At 36.1% G+C, this 22,174-nt stretch overlaps 1 protein-coding gene across 2 annotated transcripts in view; it reads left to right on the top strand.

Annotated features, from left to right (window-relative positions):
* The window catches only part of SYT10 (synaptotagmin 10), a 67,279-nt gene that overhangs the window by 31,813 nt on the left and 13,292 nt on the right, over positions 1–22,174 (top strand). For both annotated transcript variants that reach the window (XM_044227978.1, XM_044227977.1), the window contains exon 3: positions 2,341–2,908. In XM_044227978.1, the coding sequence (XP_044083913.1) occupies positions 2,341–2,908 (568 nt within the window). The remainder of the gene's footprint in view (positions 1–2,340; positions 2,909–22,174) is intronic.

Raw genomic sequence — 22,174 nt, 5'->3', positions numbered from 1 at the left:
AGTGCCACATACAAAAAAAAAAAGTTGTTTAGTATTTCAGTCCCACTAATAGAAAATAAGCTAATTCAATGTAAGAGGATGAATTTGGAACACGTCAGGTTATAATTATGATTTTACATAATATATAGTTTACATAATAAAATTCTATCTTATTAATATATAAAATGATATCTTGAATAAAATTATTAAAGAATCACAGAATGATAGAGAATTATAAAAATTAAGTGTTAAACACTGAGAAGTCTAGCCTCATCTCACTTGAGGCAGAAAATTTTCCTTCAACATCTAACCTTCGTTTCTATACTTGGGGTCTGTGGAGGCTCATTACTTCACCATTTTGGACAGCTCTAGTTATTTTTAAATGTTCCACTATAGTAAGCTGAAGTCTATCTTTCCCTGTAATTCTGCTGATTCTTATTAATTCTTCCATGACAGTCCTTTAGATATTAGAAGCCAGATTCCTATCCTTGCTAGGTTCAACCTCCTTAGCTCCTCGAACTACTTCTCAAATGGTATCTTGGCTAGGTATCTTAACTCTGGTTGTTGCTAGTTTTTTATCCCTCTTAAATCAGTCGTGTATATCAATGAGTCAAGTATTAGATAAGCAGTGTCCTCAATATTACTTAGCACTTGCTGTAAAACAATAATGTAGATCTGATATAATAAATAACAGAAGAGGGTACAGGATTTAGAAGTAATAGATAGGTAGATGTTAAGTGTAAGAGAGAGCTAAAGAAGGAAAATCAGCCAAAGGCTAGTATAAAAAGCCAAGTATAAGGTGATGAGGATCTGGACTGAGTAGCAATGGAAATGAAATAGAATGGACAAGTATATGGGATGTTTCAAAGCAAACATCAACAAGATTTAGAAAATTGAGTAAATTGCATGAATAAAGGAAAGGAGATTCAAACCATAATTCAGGCTTCTAAGCCTAAGTGACTGATAAAAATGTTAGAGCTATTTTCTAAGACTGTGGAAGGGAGTACCAGTTTGGGAGTAAAAGGCAGATAATAATGATTTTGCTTGAGTTTGGAGCAAAATTAGGATAAGCATTTAGAAAGTCTCTTTTAGAGATATAGAAATATGGAACTAGAAGCTTATATATCTGAGATAAAGGCAGGAGACCATCAGATTTAAGATGACAGTTATAGTCCGAGAAACGATTAGTCTGATAGGGAGACTAAGGAGAATAAGAACAAAAGACCTGGAACTAATAAGCATTGAGTAGTTCATAAGTTGATTCTGTTCCTGCCGGAAATCACAGAGTAGTAGAAGAGAAGCAAATCTTAGTACAATCACATTTAAGAGACACTGGTTAGGGGCGCCTGGGTGGCTCAATGGGTTAAAGCCTCTGCCTTCTGCTCAGGTCATGATCCCAGGGTCCTGGGATCAAGACCCACATTGGTCTCTGCTCAGCAGGGAGCCTGCTTCCCTTCCTCTCTCTCTCTCTCTGCCTGCCTCTCTGCCTGCTTGTGATCTCTGTCTGTCAAATAAGTAAATAAAATCTTAAAAAAAAAAAAAAAAGACACTGGTTAGCTGGTGTCCTGGAAATGATGACTAGATGAATAGTAACAGTGATAATAGGAAAGTCAGTTTGAATTCTAAAACACCCTATTATGTTGGCCCCTAATTCTAACATTCTACATTTTTTAATCCTCAGGATTTCTGAAGCATACTCAATGTTGAAAAAAAAAAATGTACTAATTTTGGCTGTCACCTCTAAATATTCTTTTTACAAGTAAATACTTATTTAGTTATCTTAACTATTAGAAATAATTAACAGAGTATAAGAATAGGTGGACTTGTATTTTTTATTGCAGTAGGATAGTCTGTAAACATGAGATTCAGGAGACACAAGTATGCAGATATAAGAAACCAGCCATGTGAATGATTTGTCTACATAAGACTTACACCTAGATATAACCAGATGATTGATGATTCGTTGTATTTTGTGGATTACTAAACTTTGTTGGTAATCCCGTTTTTTTACAATTGTATGTAATTATATGCTTGTGGTTAAGAGTACAAAATTCCAAAAGCTTATAGAAAATGTACATTTGAGTGTTTCAGGTGTTATCATTTTAGAAGACTTTTCCTTTAAATATTGCATTTCTGGTTTTTCAAAAGTAGCCCTTTGATTGGGTGTGTGTGTGTGTGTGTGTGTGTGTGTGTCTGTCTCTGTCTGTGTGTCGGAGGGGCGGGGCTGGCTGTCCATTGATACAAATGCCTTGCTTTCATTATCCTGGGGATGGGAGAAAGTTTACATGCTACCATATAATGTTGTCATCAAAATGATCTTTCTGAATTATTTTGTGTGTGTGTGTGTATGTGTGTGAACAGCCACAATTCCTTCAGGAGACACCTACCAAGGCAAATGCAGGTTTCCAGTGTTGATTTTAGCATGGGCACAGAACCCGTTTTACAAAGAGGAGAAACAACAACCAGCATTGGGAGGATAAAGCCAGAGCTCTACAAACAGAAATCAGTTGATTCTGAGGGCAACAGACAAGAAGATATCAAAACTTGTGGGAAACTTAACTTCACCCTCCAGTATGACTATGAAAATGAACTTCTAGTTGTTAAAATTATCAAAGCCTTAGATCTCCCTGCTAAAGACTTCACAGGCACTTCTGACCCTTATGTGAAGATGTATCTTCTTCCAGACAGGAAAAAGAAATTTCAGACCCGTGTGCACAGAAAGACTTTAAATCCTCTATTTGATGAAACGTTTCAGTTTCCCGTAGCATATGATCAACTAAGCAACCGAAAACTACATTTCAGTGTGTATGATTTTGACAGATTTTCTAGACATGACATGATTGGGGAAGTGATTCTTGATAATTTGTTTGAAGTCTCTGATCTCTCCAGGGAAGCCACAGTGTGGAAAGATATTCATTGCGCTACTACGGTAAGTAATAATTCCCCCAATATATTGGTTTTTATTTGAACTGCAGTGGTACATAAAACTAATTATCACCCAGCTTCTTGGAGTAAGTTTGCAAATTGTAGAATTTATATTCTAAGAACCTGCAAAGGTAGGCTTTGATTACATACATAAAATAATTTAGGCACCTAACACAATATTAGTAATTACGTAAATAAAATATAGCTCTTTAAGTTACCAAAAATAGTAGTTGTTTTCTCTTAAAAAATGTTTATTTGTAACTTGTCTCCTCATAGTTAATACTGACTTTCATTATTTAAGAAAATTTTGTTCCTCAGATCAAACCTAAAAAGTATTTTGATGCTGTTTTGAAAAGCCCTTGTTTGAATTTAAAACAGCCCATTCCTACAGAGGCTTTCATGTACTAGATATGATTACAGAATTTGAAATGTTGAATGATCATAAGTGACTGTTTATATTAGGATTTTTCATTTACATTATGAAATGCTTTCTCTGAATATAAAATAATAACTTTAGTAATGAAAATGGGGAAAACAGTAAAGAACCATACAAAATTAAAATACTCTATAGTGCTACCCATTATGTGTATAATTATGGCATATTGTTTTCTAAATTTTTTCTATACATTTTTTTAAATTATTGAGATCAAACTAAGTTTAAAAATTCCCACACTGGGGTGTGCCTGGGTGGCTCAGTGGGTTAAAGCCTCTGCCTTCGGCTCAAGTCATGATCCCAGGGTCCTGGGATCAAGCCCCGCATCAGGCTCTCTGCTCAGCAGGGAGCCTGCTTCTTCCCTCTCTCTCTGCCTGCTTCTCTGCCTGCTTGTGATCTCTCTCTGTCAAATAAATAAATAAAATATTTTTAAAAATAAAAAAAAAATTCCCACACTGGTTTTCTTTCATGCTACATTTATTTTAGTGCATGATGTTTAAATGTATGATCTATTTACCTAGGCATAAATTCGTTATGCTAAAAATTATTGTATTCTTTGTTCCATAAATCTTTATTTGAGATTATCTGTCTAGGATAGAATTATGGAATTGGAACTAGAGAACTGGTTGCTTAGGTTAGATTGCAGAATTGTTTGGATTTGTTTTTGTTTTGTTTTGCTTTGTTTTTAAGAGAGAGGCAGATCATGAGCTGGGGGTCGGGGGCAAAGGCAGAGGGAGAAAGAGAAACTTAAATAGGCTCCATACTCAGCACAGAGACCAACACGGGGCTTGCCCTCATGACCCTGCTCACATGACCCTGAGATCATGACCTGAGCAGAAATCAAGAGGGGGACACAGCCAATTGAGCCACCCAGGCATCCCTGATTTCTTGATTTTTCAATGGAGTCATTTAATTTTTTTAAGTTTTTTAATTATTATGTTAGTCACCGTACAGTACCTCATTAGCTTTTGATGTAGTGTTCCATGATTCATCGTTTGCATATAACACCCAATGTTCATCACAACATGTGCCCTCCTTCATACCCATCCCCCCACCCTGCTCCCCTCTAAAACCCTCAGCTTGATTCCCAGAGTCCATAATCTCTCATGGTTCATCTTCCCCTCTGGTCCCCCCTGCCCATCATTTAATTTTTTACCACCAGATTGTCTTTATGTATTTGCCATCTTTTGTCCAAATTTTAGCAAAATTTATAATCTTAAAATGTAGCAGTTTTGTTTTTTTTTTTTTTTAAGATTTTATTTATATATTTGAGAGAGAGAGTGAGAGAGAACATGAGAGGGAGAAGCCGACTTCTCACAGAGCTGGGAGCCGGATGCCGGACTTGATCCAGGGGCTCCAGGATCCTAAGCCAAAGGAAGTGGCCCAACCAACTGAACCACCCAGGCGCCCAAAACATAGCAGTTTTTAATAGAGATAAGGGATTATTTTAAAAATAAGAAAATTATATTTTAATTCAAAGTAATTCCTTTTTAATTTTTCCCCCATCAGTGTTTTACTAATTAAAATCAGTATTTGGGGGGTCATTATATTTTCACTATAATTATTATATGGATAAGGTGACTTAAAATTTTATACTTCCAATTTGTTGCATTGCATCATCATAACATTTTCAGTTGTTAGATTTTTATTCCATGGTTTCCAACATTTATAGGGAACGAAGAAATTTTCAAACTGGATCATATTTCAAAGGTACATTGGGGCTGTTTTGATTTCATGGTGTTTTTCACCTTATTATATTCCTACAGGGAAAAAATAGGGGTATTTTTATGTTTTAAAAAGTATGACACTTCTGGAATTCTACAAATACAGATAATTATTTATTGTTAGGTATTTCTCTCTTGATTCCCCAATCTTGTATTATTACTTCTTTTATTCATCCAACAAATATTTGCTAAGTGCCTACTATGGGTTTGGTATGTTCTAAGTAATAGGGATGCAAAAAAATTGTTTTGAAACATGTTCTTGAGCCTATGTGGGAAATTTAGGATAACTTCCCCATCTCAAAGTTCATAATAACCTTAATCACATCTGCAAAGTCCCTTTTGCTTTGTAGGTAACATAGTCACAGATTCTGGAAATTAGGATGTGTTTATCTCTGGGGTGTCTTTATTCTAAGTACCATATCAACAGACATTTTCATTTCAATATTCTGGTTGCAAAAAGCAGTAGGTAGATAATAAAATATATTATTAAATCATTCTAGCCAAATGATATTTCTCTGTAACTCGAACATTGAGCCACTGTTGTAGATACTGTTTATGACTTTTCTGTTAGGAAGATAATAATGAAACCTAAATTTTTTGACTATGAGACCAAAGCTCACAATATACACTAGTATCATCTTTACGGATAATGTTATGTTTAAGTAAGTCTTCTCTTCAGCTTTTGAAAAATCATTAAACAATTTTATATTTCAGATTAATAAAGTAAAATAATATAGATTATAAGATATACCACCTCCACCGCTGAGCAGTGACCTTCCTCATTTTCCCTTGCCCAGCTTCTCCCCTGGGGCCTGAGAGACCCTCTCCTTCCTTCCTTCTCCTTCCTCTCCTTCCTTCTGCCCCATCTTCCAGTGCCCCAGCGCACTGGGGAAGGGGAGGGATAGAGGGGCAGCGGTGCCCTTCCTGCTGGAGAGACAAGCAGCAGTAGTGCCGGCGCCATCTGCAGGGAGCTGGTGGGCTGGCCTTCTTCTGGGCCCTGGCTTCTCCCCACTGTAACACACAAACTGTTACACACAAACTGTTGTGGGTTCCCGCCAGGCTTGAAGAAAATGATCTGAATTTCTTCTTCCTTTTGGTTTTATTTTGTTGGTTTACTTTGTGTTTTCTTTTCTCCTTTTTGGGGGTATTCAGAGTGGGCCGGGCCCCTGGGCGAGACACAGCTACCTCTGTTGGCATCTTTTTAATACCAGGAACCCAGCGGCTCCTGCCACTGAGCAGCTAGAATGAAATAAAGTTGGAAAAAAAAAAAAAAAAAAAAAAGGAAAAGAACCAAAAGCATAAAAAACCACAGCAAATTTCTTGATGAAAATTGAAAATAAAAGTTTCCTTGTATTTAAAAAAAAAAAATAGTAGTCCTTATTTAGGCCTACTAAATAAGATTATTTCTTATTTGAAATAATCATGTGCAAGTTTTTTAAAAGAGGACCTTTATATACTGCAAAACTCCAACTCAAAAATTCTAGGTTGAAGAATTTGCTTAAGAAACTACCTTAACTTACACATTTTAACTTTAAATAAATTCATACAGAAATACAGTTTCCTACAGAAAGGAAAGAAATAAAATTAAAAAATAAAAAGTGATACACCTTCACTTTTCCAAGTTTTACAGAAACTTGCAAAGGTGATCCAGCTATGTGAATACAGATTTAAAAGAATATATGTAACAGACAAAACATATTTGAATTAAAGTATTAGTTCTTTTTATATCAGGAGACACTAATGACAAATACACATAAATAACTAGTTAAACATAGATTTTAAGCCCTTCTTATAAAGTTCTTATTTGAAATAATCATGTGCAAGTTTTTTAAAAGAGGACCTTTATATACTGCAAACCTCCAACTCAAAAATTCTAAAATTTAGTCAAAAAATTTGGTCATCAACTTGAAATAGTCAGTATATCTTTAATGTTTAATGAATCTCATTAGTATCATTAAGTCCTGCTTTACTATCATATTGATATAAATGCCACGGACTTTTTCTTACTTCTTCAGGCCAATGATATAATTATTAAAAATAGAACTCTATGGAAATCAGAGTTGCTGCTTTTTTGTGATTATTGTTTTTAATTATCTTGTGTCTCATTCCAACAAATTTTTAACATAGAGTCTCTGTCACAATTTTTTTCCCCTATGTATCCAAAATCCTGTTCAAGGCCTTATTCAAAAAAATCTTCCTAGGCCAGTTCATTAAATGAAATTGATTTTTTTTTCTGCATCATTGGATTCAAATAACTTCAATTTGACTATGTAAGTACTTACTGAGAACTTTCTACGTACAAAGCTTATACTTTGTTCTAAAGTGGAAATAAAGACTAGTAAAATACAAGTTTTGGTCAAGAACTTTAGCCTGATAGAAGAAACAAGTAAAGAAGTATATGCTAATATATAAATAACACTATATAATATCTTCCTGTTAATCTCCACAAATGTGGTCTTGTTCACACACACACACACACACACACATTTGCTCTCAATCTCTCTCTCATACAGATTATGTCTAATATGAATATATTATAAAATATATAAAATATAAAATATAAAGTTTTACATAAATATATACTTTATATACTTTATATAAAATATAAAGTATAATATGAATATATTATAAAAGATCACCATATGAGGATGACAGAATTCTGAAAAAAGGAGATGTTTTTTGAAGAAAAAACAGCATGAGGAAAAAGAAATAAAGCAAGTTCTAGAACATTTTCAGGGGGAAAACAGTAGGCTGTGGGTTCAGGAATATGAGATGAAGAAGGAACTAAAGGGAACCAAAAGTAGAATGTTCTATTTAAACTACATATAATCAGTAAGCCCTTTAGGTTTATATTTATTTATTTTTTTTTATAAAAAGAGTATAAACTATTGGAGCTGTTACCTTCTGTGGCATCATAGGTACACTGGGTAGGAATAGAAGCTTCTGAAAAGTAAGGGGCCAGGAAGGAGTCTAACATGGCAGTTTAGGTAAGATGAAATAAAGACTGGCTGAGGCCAGTAGCAATGGAAATGGAAAGAATCTAACATTTGCAATGGAAGTGCCATCTGTGACATGTATTTAAACATTTTCCAAGTAGATGTCTTATGTCATCCCCTTGCCTCTCAGCTGAAAGACAGAAATCATCTTGTATCTCTCTTGTATTCTTTACAGTGTATATGAGCACTTCATAACTAATCAGTAAATACTTGTTGAAAAATTAATGTAGCAAATTTTTATGGATGGTCAAGTGTAAGAATGTATGTAAGTATAAATCTACCACTACCAGAGGGAAAAAACAGTGCAATCTTGTACCCTGTTGTTTACAAATCTATAAATTAGCTCTATTTGTTAACACCACTTTCTGTTACAAGAAATTAAAAATTTATTCAGTGTGTGGCATAAATTCATATGCAAAATAAAGCAGAAATATTTTATTGTGAGAAATCCTATCAGGTTAAAACAAAGTCACACGTTTTGTATTTATAATTTCGTTACTAATTATTTCTATACAAGAAGGATTAATATTTTTATCAGGAATTAGCGAGGTTTTTTTTGTTTTTGTTTTTGTTTTTTAAAGATTTTATTTATTTATTTGTCAGAGAGAGAGAGGGAGAGAGAGAGAGCGAGCATGTGCAGAGTGGCAGGCAGAGGCAGAGGGAGAAGCAGGATCCCTGCCGAGCAAGGAACCCGATGTGGGACTTGATCCCATGCCACTGTGATCATCACCTGAGCCAAAGGCAGCCACTTAACCAACTGAGCCACTCAGGCATCCCTAGCAAGGTTTTTTTTTAAAATTTAAGATTGGGAGTAAAAAGGAAGATTAAGGAATAAGGAAATGAAAAGATATGTCTTTATTCTTTGCAAAAAATTAATTTTTACTTTAAGGATCATCCCACCATATACCAGAAATGTGACAAGCCAGTCACCGCTTGCACTAGTATAGAAATAACTCCCAACATAGGGAAAATCACTTTGAAGAACAGTGTGTACCCTATGCCACTATTTTGACAATAAGAAAGAAATATATATTTATATGTTTATATATATTAGTAAAGCCTATTTAAGGACACACAAGAAACTAACAGTTAGTTACTATTGGCAAAAATGATAGAAACTAGATGAATGTAGAAAAGGAATAATTTGCAACATATTGCTTTATATACATTAATTTTTAAGCTATGTAAGTATATTTTTCAAATTTTTAATTAACTTTTTTCAAGAAGTCACTCATTATAAAGACTAATGTATTTTGAATATTTAAATGTAGTGATCTCATGCACACTCAAGAAGCCACTGAAAGTATAGGTAGTTAAAGAAAAGCTTTTCTGGTTTTGAATAAAACTACCTCTATTTTACATATTTATTCACTCATCTAATCAATGAACATTTTTTTCAGCACCAGTGACGTTCTAGACACTTAGGAATTCTCACAGGAAGAGAGAGTATATGCACATAACCACACTGACCTGGTTTACAGCTATAAAGTACTTGAATCTATTATCTTTTAACTAAGGATCTGTCAAGTTTGAAAGAGTAGACCTTGACATGCCAAATACAAAGAAACTATTGTGTTCATTGTACCAATCAGAGTACTGAATGTACTAGCTGAGCATGAATTTGAAGTAATGTATTTTAATACACAGTACCAAAGTAGCTTTAAATGTTAAAAAAAGATTTTTTTAATTTGTTTTCTTTTTTCTCTTGATATATTTTTTATTTTTCCAATGAGCATCCTGGATCTATTCCAGGATCAAAATAATACTATTTTTTATTTTGTTTTGTTCTTTTGCATTTAGCTATCAATACTCTTCTAAAATTTGTTAACTCTGGAGTAATTTGTTATCCAATAACATTTTAAGGAGTGGCAAAATTCCAACTTCATTCTAAAGAAAAAAGTGTGGTGGAAGGCAAGGCAGTAGAGAGTAAACTTTTTGGTCAGCGGCCATCTAGCTCAATCTTTGGGTTGCAGTAAGAAATATTACAGTCATAGTCCTGCAGATTGGGGGACAATGAACCCATATCTGCTCCTTGTTAGGCATTCCTAATTTTCTCTTTCATCTCTGTACTAAACCTGATTCTAGAGTGTCAAAGATACCACATCTGCTAATAATGGACCACCATTAACTGACTATTAACTCAAATGATGCAAATAAATTCTATGACCTACCTATAAATTCTTTTAGTCACTTTGCAAGAATTTATAGCATGTACCTATGTAGCAATATAAAATCAAATTAAAATTAAGTTCAAAATAATAGAGACTATCATAAACTACCCAAAGATTATGCAGCTTCTCAAAGTGTGGTTTTTTCCTTGGCTTCAGCTCCTGCTCAACTCAAGCGGACTGTTAAGCGACTTTGTCTCCACAAAACAAACAACTAACAACTAAACCACTAAACCAACAACTAAACCACTAGTAGTTGCCAGAGGGGAAGGGAGTGGAGGGAAGGGCAAAAGGAAGAAAAGGGGGAAAAAAATAAGGAACTTTGTCTCATAAATATTTGGTATTTAATAAATTACCATAGTTTTTTATATTATTTTGAAAGTTAAATCTCATCTATGTACGTTTAGAGAACAGGGCTTCAGTGTTCCATGGTTTTTTTTGTTTTGTTTTGTTTTTTAAGATTTTATTTATTCATTTGACAGAGAGAGATCACAAGTAGGCAGAGAGGCAGAGAGAGAGAGAGGAGGAAGCAGGCTCCCCGCTGAGCAGAGAGCCCGATGCGGGACTCGATCCCAGGACCCTGAGATCATGACCTGAGCCGAAGGCAGCGGCTTAACCCACTGAGCCACCCAGGCGCCCCGTTCCATGTGTTTTGACTGCCTTTGTATTTCACATGAAAGATTGATGGCAAATTAGTTTTAAAATAGCCCACAACAATTAAATTAGCCCTTTATTATCAGGTTAAGTAGTAGATTCCTGTAATACTGGTTACAGCATTATGTTTCACAAAAACAAACAAAAAAAAGTTAATGCATATCTAAAACTTAAATTGTTTTAGTCTTAATTCAACACTGAAGCCACACTTTTTAGAGAATTGTTGGGTAAGCACAGTAAGGTCTTCTGAGTCACTGAAAAATAGTCAAAAATTGATACCTGACCATATTTTAGTCATAATATTTGGGGTTATTCAAAAAGGAAGATTTTTTTTTTTTTTTGCCTAAATTCATTGCATCCACATAATTTCCAATTTAAATTCCTACCTTGCTTGACTTGTAAAGATTATATATAATGCCCTCTAATTTCTCTATCACCCTGGGGTCTCTCCCTCTCCCTGCTTCCCCTTTGCCTCCCTCATCCCTGCTCACCCTCTCCCCATCTGGCTACTGTTGGCAGCCCTGCAGCCTAATCACTGAGAACTTAAGGCTCTGGGACAAACTAACAAGCTTTGCCTCCCTGCTGTGTCACTTCTCTCTATGGCTTTGAGCAAGTTAGAAAATCTCTCTGAACCTTAATTACCTTATCTGTAAAACAGGGATTATGAGAAGGCAAACCCCTAGTTTGTTGAATAGAGTAAATAAGATAAATGCTAAGGAGAGTCAGGCATTCATCAATGCTTACTGTATGTTAGCTGCCAAGAAGTATTACAGAATGCTATCATAAGGATATGGTTTCGGTTGTTGTTGATGTGGCTTACGTATTAAACAGGAATAAAGACCTCGGTGTTAAAAAAATGGTATGTCCTATTATTACGGTAGGAGATAGTTTTAGGTGGTATGTTTTTCTATGTAGTGTGGAAAGTTTTGTGCAAGAGTTTATTTAAACCTTATTAGTTACTGTATACTGTGATTCAGTGAGTATATAATTTTTTATGAAGCTTATTAGTTACTGTATACTGTGATTCAGTGAGTATATAATTTTTTTATGAAGTATATACTCCTAATGTCACACTGCATGCCCCTCATCTGTAACCTAACCTGACTCTTCCTTTTACACCAGGCACTCTTCCTCTTTGTTCCTTGACCAACCTCTACATGGGCTTATTAAGTGCATCTGATCAAACTTCGGGAGCTAAAGATGCTAGATAAGCTCCGCATGTCCCTTCAGGTTCACTCTCTTCCATCCTCCTTGCTATCTGGTACCTCAGTTATGCCCACAGACACTGTTCTCGGAATTCTGTCAAGAGATGTTAGGGCAGGAGGAGAATGTCATTTGGAAAAGGATTCTCTCATCTTTCTCTGAGAGATAGTCTCGGGCTCACAATGTCCTTCACCTGAGGGCACAGTTCCTCTCAAAGCAGCCTTTTCTTTTCACCACTTTTTCCTTCTGAGTCTGGGTAGCTGTCCCCCTACCCTTGTCCTTTCAGACCTAGGGGTCATCACAACCTCCCCTGTTACGAGGGTCCAGTGCTGTACCCTCTTTTGTGGCTTACCTTCCTCTGCTCACATCTCTAGATAGTCCATTCATTAAGCCTTCTGGAATTAGTCTAGTTTTTTGTGCGATCTCTTTCCTCCTGGATCTCTGACAACCTAAAGGAAAAAAAAAGAACAACAAAAAATTCCTGATTGCAAATAATTTAATTTCCTATAACCTTCTTGGACTTTGCCATGTGTCTGATATATTCTGTGTGTTCACTACCTTTAGTCCTTTAAAAGCTTGATTGTAAGACAAAGCCTTCAGCCACAGAAAGTGAGAAAATGGCTAAAATCCTCTAATCTTTATACACAGAGAATTTCGAAGGAACTCCTTAAAATGGAATTTCACATTTCATCACAATTGAAAAAGTCAGAACTTCCACCTCTAAAAAATCAAGATTTTAGACAGGAATATTAGATCATTTATTTAGAGTCATCTGGAAAAGTCTTTGTTAATATTATAGGTTTCAAACATGCTTATGTGCCCAAGTTCTTTATTAAAAAAATTCAAAATAGAAACTTTCATAAAACACTACGCATGTCCCTGGTTTTTAAGTAAAATGTACTGAATAATTTAACCTTTTCTTAAGAGTGGTGATCTTTATGACCATTAGTTAGCATAGTAAATTTAAAAAGCAGATTTTTATTTCTGTCCATCGCTCTTCTATTACACTGTTTCATCTCCATTAAAGGTATAAATGCTTCTTGAACTCCTTACCTCTCCAGTTTGTTGCTTTTAGGTTTCTAATAAAATACCTAAGTTGGGAGAATTATATACAGATTAAATCAATACATTTAAATATTGGCCTGTGATCTTTTTCTCAGGGTAAAATGCATGAGACTTGTAATAGGTCAGAAGTCTTTTCATATTAATTTTAAAATTCTAGAGTATGTTTGGAGTAGGGTTTCAAGAACACTCATGTCCAGATCATGTGGTCATATTATTTTAGAATTGCTAGAGTGTTCAAATGTTGTCCTTTAATTTTATAGTTTAGAAAATGAAGTCTTGGAATGTTTAAAAAAAAAAAAAATCACTTATGCTCACCCAGCTGATTAACAGAAGATCCAGAACTAGATTTTAAATCTTTAACTCTTAGTTCAGTGTTCCTTGTCTTGAATTATATTGGAGTGTTAACATGTTTGGAATATACTAATAGGAAATAAAAAGAATTGAAATTGAATTTTTTTTAACCTGGAAGTTCAATTTTCAGCTTACAGGATTGAAATCTCAAAATACTTACATAATTTGAATTAAAGGAAGTTTTAATATACTTATGAAAAAAATATGAGTTTAAGGCCTTTAAAATATATAATACTATCAAATCTACCTTGTTAACAACTTGTATCAAAATGCATGGAGAATTAAATAATGACTCTCTTGGCCTTATTTAAAAGAACAGTTGGAATCAATGTTCAGGAAATTTCTAGACAATTTTTCCTCTCAAACATAATTAGTGAAAAATCTGTATTTGGGGTATAATCGAATTTTATCATTTTCCCACTGTATTTTAATATTTGGAACTTGCAGCCGATAAGGAGAAGCTCTTCAGCCCCAGAACATGCTAGCAACATCTGTTGCAAATTTTAGGAGTTCGGTATAGTCTAAAAGTACCATGAGTTAAAGTTGTCCCTTTCTTGCACTTAGTTTATTATTAACATGCTCTTACATAGTGAAGGGAATATGCAGTTGACTTTTAAATGTGAACATTCAAAATATTCTCCTCCTTCTTTCTAATAGACTGCATTAAAATTTCCTGTAAATTAAGTCACTGATTTTCTAGTTTCTAAAGAATTTTTTCAAAGAAACATAGCACTTCATCTACTAGCTTTGAAATCTAAGACCATGAAAACAATTTAAAATTTCTTGTCCTGACTAGTAAAATCTGAAACACTGTTTCTGCTGGGGAAAGTCACAGAGGGAAGTAGAAATCTACAGGAACTGAATGAAATGAGTCTAGTTTCACTGGAAACCTGGGTCTGCTCCCTTCTGGTTCCAAAACTTTGGGTAACTTGCTTCACATTTCTGAACTTGTTTCCTCATCCACAAAAAAAAGCTTATAATAATATCAACCCCACAGGAATATTTTGAAAATAAAAGGAGATAATAAATATGAACTTCTTATAAAAGTTGCCAAGTGTTATTTATCACCAACATGCTATACTCTTGCACACAGCCATTTTTATCTACTTGATTTCTAATATCCCAGTGTCTTCCATGTTTTAAATTTCTTACCCTAATAATTAAATTTCCTAAATGAATCACCTTTGTATTTTCTTTAAAATGAATGAGACACTTTTTCTTTACTCATTTCTTCAACCTTGAACTTGAATAAAATATGACAATGTTATAAGAGACTATGCCATGGCTTATATTTCATTCAGTCTTTCTATAAATTTAATTCACTAAACCAAAGATCTTACTGACTGAATATCAATTTTATTCATGTCTTTGGAGTGCTTTTAAATTTTTAAGTGCTCTATGTACAATCTGACCCCCCATGGTAAGTAAAGGGATGCTTTACAAGTACAGGTACTTATCAAATACCAGTCTACAAGAGAGCCAATAACCAGAAACAGAAAATTATGCCCAGTCAGGTTTTTGTCAAAGCAAATAGGCTGCAAATATTTAACTACAGTCTAATTATGCATAGAGTCACAAGTGTGATATATTGGCCATCCAGATCCAGAGAAAATAATGGATAAAAGAACATTTTGTAGGGACACCTGGGTGACTCAGTCAGTTGAGTGTCCAGCTCCTGGTTTAGGTTCAGGTCATGATCTTATGGGTTGTGAGATCAAGCCCCCACAGGGCTCCACACTCAGCAGGGAGTCAGCTTGAAGGATTCTCTCCCTCTGCCCCTACCCCAACTTGTACACGTGCACACACCTTCTCTCTCTCTCTCTCTTTCAAAGTAAATCAATAAATCTTTTTTAAAAAGAAGAGTCTGTAACAGAGGCTAGTTCTCTGCTATGCCCACCTACAGAATAGGGATCTTAAACCCATCAATTCAACTAACTCCATTTAGTTCTCCTATTTACCAGGCACTCTTCTGGATATCTTAGAGCAGAATCTGTCCCCAGTGCATAAGGCCTACTTTCTAGAAAAGAAAGGCAGGTAATACTGAAGGGAATATGTAGTGTGTCCAATGAACGAAATGCTATGTGCCATAGAAAGAGCTTTTAGTTTTACTCTGAGTGACTTGTGAGACCATTGGTGGCTTTTGATCAGAAGTGAGCCACGGTGTCACTTCACATCGATAAGATCTCTGACTACTATATGGAGGATGGACACTGAGGAGCAGAGGTTGTTTGGTTCATGGCATATCATGCTCAAAGACTAGACTGTCTTTGCCACTAATTTGTTTAACATGGGTTCACTCTAGGAATTATAGTGTATAATCATATTCCACAAACAAACAGCATACAGGATAATGTCTTTTAGTATGCCAATAAAGAGATACCAAGCCAATAATAGATTAATTACACTATTGTTTCAGGCCAAGAGGAAATGAATGAAATAAAGTCCACATTTAGTTGAGGTATTCCTTTTAACAATTTCGTTCTCGGTAGAGTTTCCAGCTGAAATGTGGGTATCACCTGCTGGCCTAGTAGGAGCTGGGAGGGTGTAGCTGGCAGGGGACCACACCAGTACTGCAGACGAGATGGGCTGCTCGGGAGGTTATTTACTCAAGGGACACCACTTGCCTCGCTGCCTGGGGTGAGTAGATTTGCCAAGGCAGGAGCACGTGTCCCTTCTTGTCCTGAGACTGCTGCACAGTTCCACAGCACTGCCAAGAGTAGCCTGGCCATGGCAGGGGTAGGTGTTTCAAAATCTACAGACAGCTATTTAGATCAACAAAGAGTAAACTTGCCCAGACCAAAAACTCTCAAGTTACGGGTCAAATTTTGGCTTTTAAAGTTTTTTGTTTTTTTTTTTTTAATTGAAAATGCTTTATTTTTTTTGAATGTTTTTTTTTCCAATTTATTTATTTTCAGAAAAACATTATTCATTATTTTTTCACCACACCCAGTGCTCCATGCAAGCCGTGCCCTCTATAATACCCACCCCCTGGTACCCCAACCTCCCACCCCCCCCCCGTCACTTCAAACCCCTCAGATTGTTTTTCAGAGTCCATAGTCTCTCATGGTTCACATCCTCTTCCAATTTACCCAAATTCCCTTCTCCTCTCTAATGCCCCTTGTCCTCCATGCTATTTGTTATGCTCCCCAAATAAGTGAAACCATATGATAACTGACTCTCTCTGCTTGACTTATTTCACTCAGCATAATGGCTTTTAAAGTTTTAAGGTCCATCACTTGATGGACACCCTGCCATTACTCTGATATCAATAATGTAATGATCTTCTATTCATGTGTAAGAATTTGGTAAGAAAGTTTTAATATCTAACTGCACAAAAATTTCAGAAAATTTCAAAAAAACAAGTCCAAACCACAAACAATGTTGTCCAAAGCAAGCTTTCAAAACATGTTTGTTTGTTTGTTTTTAAGATTTCATTTATTGATTAGAGAGAGAGTGAGAATGAGTGAAAGAGAGAGCATGAAAGGGATAGGGTCAGAGGGAGAAGACGACTCCCTGCTCAGCAGGGAGTCTGATGCAGGACTAGATCTTGGGATTCCAGGATCATGACCTGGGCTGAAGGCAGTCACTTAACCAACTGAACCACCCAGGTGTCTGAATACGTGGATTGGAAATCATAACAAGTCAGTACACAGCAGGGATAAAACTGTATAAAATAATTTAAGGTAGACTCTAAAATGGTGAAACCACGCTCATCCAGTCCAAGTGTTCTATGTACATCCGTACTGAAAGGGATATTTCTTTCTTTTTTTTTTTTAAGATTTTATTTATTTATTTGACAGACAGAGATCACAAGTAGGCAGAGAGGCAGGCAGAGAGAGAGGAGGAAGCAGGCTCCCTGCTGAGCAGAGAGCCCAATGTGGGGCTCGATCCCAGGACCTTGAGATCATGACCCGAGCTGAAGGCAGAGGCTTAAACTACTTTAAACTACTGAGCCACCCAGGCGTCCTTGAAAGGGATATTTCTGATGAGGAATTTTACGAAGGTTATTTAAAAGCTTCAAATACTCCAAGGAGAGCTGCATAGTGTACTATGCAAGTTTCTATGCCACTATCTACAAGAGTGATTAAGATTTGAGAATCAGTCTCCAGTTCCTCTCACCAAGAAGTTTAAGGTGTCTCTTAATCGGCATTACAGAGGGAAGAGTTCTTATTATATTTGTATCATCTTCTTATGCCCAGACTGCTCTTATCCCAGTGTCTACACTGGGCTATCTCCTCTGGTTCAGGCTGGTCATTGCACCAATAGTTAGGAAACTTCATTTGGTAAGTCCGTTAAAAGACTATTCCAAGGCCTCATCTCTTCTCTGTGGCTTCAGCATTTTGTCCCTCCTAGTGGCTGGGTCTGAGGCTGTGTTGATAGGATAAAAGCTAAGTCATCTGGCAGGCAGAGTTATTTCCCACCGGGATTGGGAACGGAAAATGCTTTTCCCACTGAGCAGAAACACGGCACTATTAAATAGTGTCACTGGCAATGGTAGCTCTGAGTTGTGGCTATTGATCTCTTACTGCTCAGTGGGGGGTTGTAATCATCCCATCTCCAACAATGCTATGTTCTCTGTCCCCTTTCTGCCTGACTTCAGCAAAGTTTCCCCTGGACTTTGTTCCATGGCCAAGCACAATGCTTAATATTATACACTTACTGAAAAGTGTGTTCTTTATTTCCTGCAGAAATACAAGCAGGTCCTGCTAAAGGACACCTAGTGAGCAACCTTCTCTGTCTTCAAGTGGAGATGGTAGGAAAGAATCAATAATGAAAATGTATGTGAAAGTCCAGGAGTCGAAATAGGTGTTGTGTGGTTCCCAGTGTGGAGAACCCTCCTTTGCCCGTTCCTTCCCCCACTCTCATTGAACATAGTGAAATCTTGTTTAATCACAATCACTAGGAGAAGGAGGAAGGGCAGGAAGGAAGTATTGTGTGAAAATTGTGGTTCTTTGAAAGAAAAGGAAGAAAATAAGCTAGAAACTGGAGAAGATTTTAATGTTAATTACATTTCCTAATTGTATTCTACCAGTATTCCTTCTTTGCCTCCCAGAGACACCAGACTGCTTGTTTGGTGTAAATGCCCAGATGTGCAAGGAAAAATGCAATTTTTACACCTTAAGGATACATCTGATTCTGAAATTTCAATACACCATATAATTACAGCAAACAAAATTCAAGATCACACTAGAATACTGGGATCTATGAAGAAATAACGTTCAGTAAAAACCAAAAGATAAGTATCCTCTTACTTAAGATCCCCAAACCTTTACTGTATCTTTAGGTGGCTCAAAACTATTACAACCATTATACTCCCAGGTCTGCCATACATAGACATGCCCTTGCACAGTTCCAGGGGCCTCCACTCAGAGCCCACAACACCCATAAACAGTGTCCTTTCTCCCTGGTTAGTGAGTAGCCTTCAGTCCTTCAAACAGTAGATGTCCTGCTGCCACTGAAGTCATGACCTGGCCTGATGCTTTTATGATTTATTCATTCGGCACATTTTTTTTTATTGAGCATCAAACTTATACCAGTCACTGACCCTAGAAAAATTGTTGTAAACAAGAAAAGAAATACAATTTTTGTTCAACATCTACTGTGTCTGACTGGATTCATACTTATATTAGCTTTGTATATCATCCCTTTATAATTTAAATGCAACCCTTCCAGGTAATTGTTATAACTATGAAAATGGATCTCATCCTGTTTGCAATAAAAATCAGGGTTGATCTACGTATTCCTGAGGAGGGGTCATTTATTATTATTTTTTTTTAATTTGAGATCAAGAGAAAGAGAGAGCTTGAGCGGGATGGAGGATCAGAGGGAGAGGGAGAAGCAGACTCCCCATTGAGCAGGGAGCTTGATGTGGGGCTCAATCCCGGGACCCCAAGATCATGACCTGAGTAGAAGGCAGAAACACTGAACCAACTGAGCCATCCAGGCACTCCAAGGAGGGGTCATTTAGAAAAAAGCAGTGTGTTGCCATTTAAATTATCCTACATCATTGGTCTCTCTTTGCCTTCTGGTCATGGTTGGACCTTGGTCTTTCTAATGAGGCTCTGCTTGGTCTATAGCAAGCAAGGGTTAAAAGGGCCTATCCATATATTCCTGAACATGCTTGAACTGTATATACTATGTAGTACTCATTTTACCAGTACTTAAAATTACAAAATTTTAGAGCTGGAAAATAAATTAGTTCATCTCTTTGGACACCCTCATGTTATACCAAAGAAACTGAGGTCAAGTGAGGTTAAGTGGATTGTCCAAGGTTAAATTCCATGATTTTCTCAGGTGGAGGGGTGATGTGAGTCACAGAGAAATAGATACTTTCTAGTAGTTTGAATGCAGTAGACCCACTCTGGGTCTGCATTGCACTGTAGCTTCGTTTTGTGAGCAGGCAAATGAAAGACTAGTAATTTAATGAAGATGCTCATTTGATCCGGTAACACATTGTTTAACAGTGTGAGGAAAACTATCCGTTTTCTTACCAACCAGGAAATGTGGAAGGCAGGCAGCATTTAGGGTGCTAAGTGGATGTGATGACTGCTGTCACCATGGTAACAAATTGCTTGTTTAAAGGTTTTTTTTAAGTCTTAATGATTCTTACTTTCTAATATATCTCTGAATTCAAACCTTTCTTCTGCCAACACTTTCACATACCTGTTTAATGCCCCCCCTTTTTTTAGAGATTTATTCATTTATTTGAGAGAGGGAAAGAGTTGGGGGAGGGTAGAGGGAGAGAGAGTCGTAAGTAGACTCCTTGCTGAGTGCAGAAACGGACTCTGAGATCTAAGGACACTGAGATCACAAACTGAGCTGAAACCAAGTGTCCAAGCTCAACCCAATGTGTCACCTAGGCACCCCAGCCCCTCCTTTTTTCATCCTACTCTAGCCTACTCAGAACAAAGAAATGGTTTCCAAATATCATTTTCATTACCAACTAATACATGGGAGATGTAAGATTTTAACTCTGGCTTTTCTGATCTGGGAACCTACATGCCCTTTTCATTCTGCTAAGCTCCCACTCTTTTATATTACCAATACCTTTAGATCCCTATTACCCATAGGAGTCACCGAATAAACTACATAGAGCCTTAACTCTTCCCACATGTCACCAAACTCCTTATTTCTCAACATAAACTGCCACTTGTATTTGTAAATATTAATCATAGTACATTCAATATTATTCCTCTTCTTCTCTGCCAGTCCCACGTCTTTTGGCTCTCAAATCCTAATGTGATGTTTAATGCCCTTCAGGAGTTCTTCCCTTGGTTAGAACACGCTATAGTTATCAAGCCTTCAGTCTGCTTCCTCTCCAGCTCTGTACTCAGTTGCTATAATTCAGTCTTACTATTAGCTCAGTCCTGAAATAGAACGTGCAATGCAACTACCTATATATCAACTTAGCTTTCCAATGACTTTTATTTTTAATTTGGAGAGATGGTACATGGAAAAATCTTTATAACTTTGACGAGATTTATGAGGTTAACTATTGCCAAGTATTAGAAAATGATCTTTCTCTATACAGCTCTATGTCTGTGGAACCAGGGTGAAAAAATCAAATATACAGTCCCTGAGCCGGCCTCAGTGTTAACTTTTTCAGAAGCCTGTCTCTGCAAATATTCCACCAAATAGATTAGTGTGTATGAGAACAGTCTTTATACTTGAAAGAAATTTTATAGAACACTGTATGCTAGACTTAAAGCAGGTTTCAAGTGATTATTTGCCCAAAGATACAATGTTTTTTCCAAGGTTAATATGGGAAGTTCGTGTTTATGTAGAATTGAAATAAATGAGGTCATCCATAATTAAACTTCAGAAACACAAATCCTTTCTCATTTTAAGAAACTAAAACCCAGAAAGACCAATTCAAGCATTTCAAGGATTTTGGATAAAAATAATTCCAAAAAATAGTGTACGCTTATCTACTTTCTTAAGCAGAACATATAGAATATTTTTTCTAAGCTTAATAATTCAAAGGCTATAATTTTGAATATTAATTACTGTTGAAGCCTATAGTAAAATGATGTTTTTAAGTCAGTGAGATATTATTAGCATCAGTTTCCCTTGAAACAAAAGGATTCCAGATTGTTATCCTTTTTTAAACGTTTGTTTTTTTCTTGTATGAGTAGTGTCTTTCCAGCTATCATTTATTGCTGCGAGACAGACTACTGGTTAGTTTCCCCATTTCTACATTCCACTTGTGAGTTTTGACCTGCTGGAGACTGATCTACCAAGTAAACATTCTTGTTAGAGTTTTGTCTAAAATAATAGAAAATGGGTACGTGAATAAGTAAATAGTAAATGAGTAAGAAATGAGGTAGTTTCCTTATTTAATAGAATTTCACCATATAGCTTTGTGCGGAGACATTTTAACTTATTTTCTGTTTCTTTGCTGTGCAGGAAGGGGTTCATACTGTTGGGACTATGTATCAGCGGTGATCTCAGGCAGATAAGAGGTGGCAATTAAAACTCAACCCACTCCTTGGTGCTGTGCCATCAACACAGGGACAGACTCAGTGGGGTTACCAAGAGTTAGTACACACTAGCTAACAGAACCATAGCCAGAATCTGGAGTTCCGCTGTTACATTTGTTATAGGACCTTTTTAAAGGTTATACAGCCATTTACCTTCATTAAGTTCATGTCTCATAATCATCTCTTAGATTGCTTC

The sequence above is a fragment of the Neovison vison genome, chromosome 12 (assembly GCF_020171115.1).
Source record: "Neovison vison isolate M4711 chromosome 12, ASM_NN_V1, whole genome shotgun sequence".
NCBI lineage: Eukaryota > Metazoa > Chordata > Mammalia > Carnivora > Mustelidae > Neogale > Neogale vison.
This window is presented reverse-complemented; position numbering and strand designations above follow the sequence as displayed.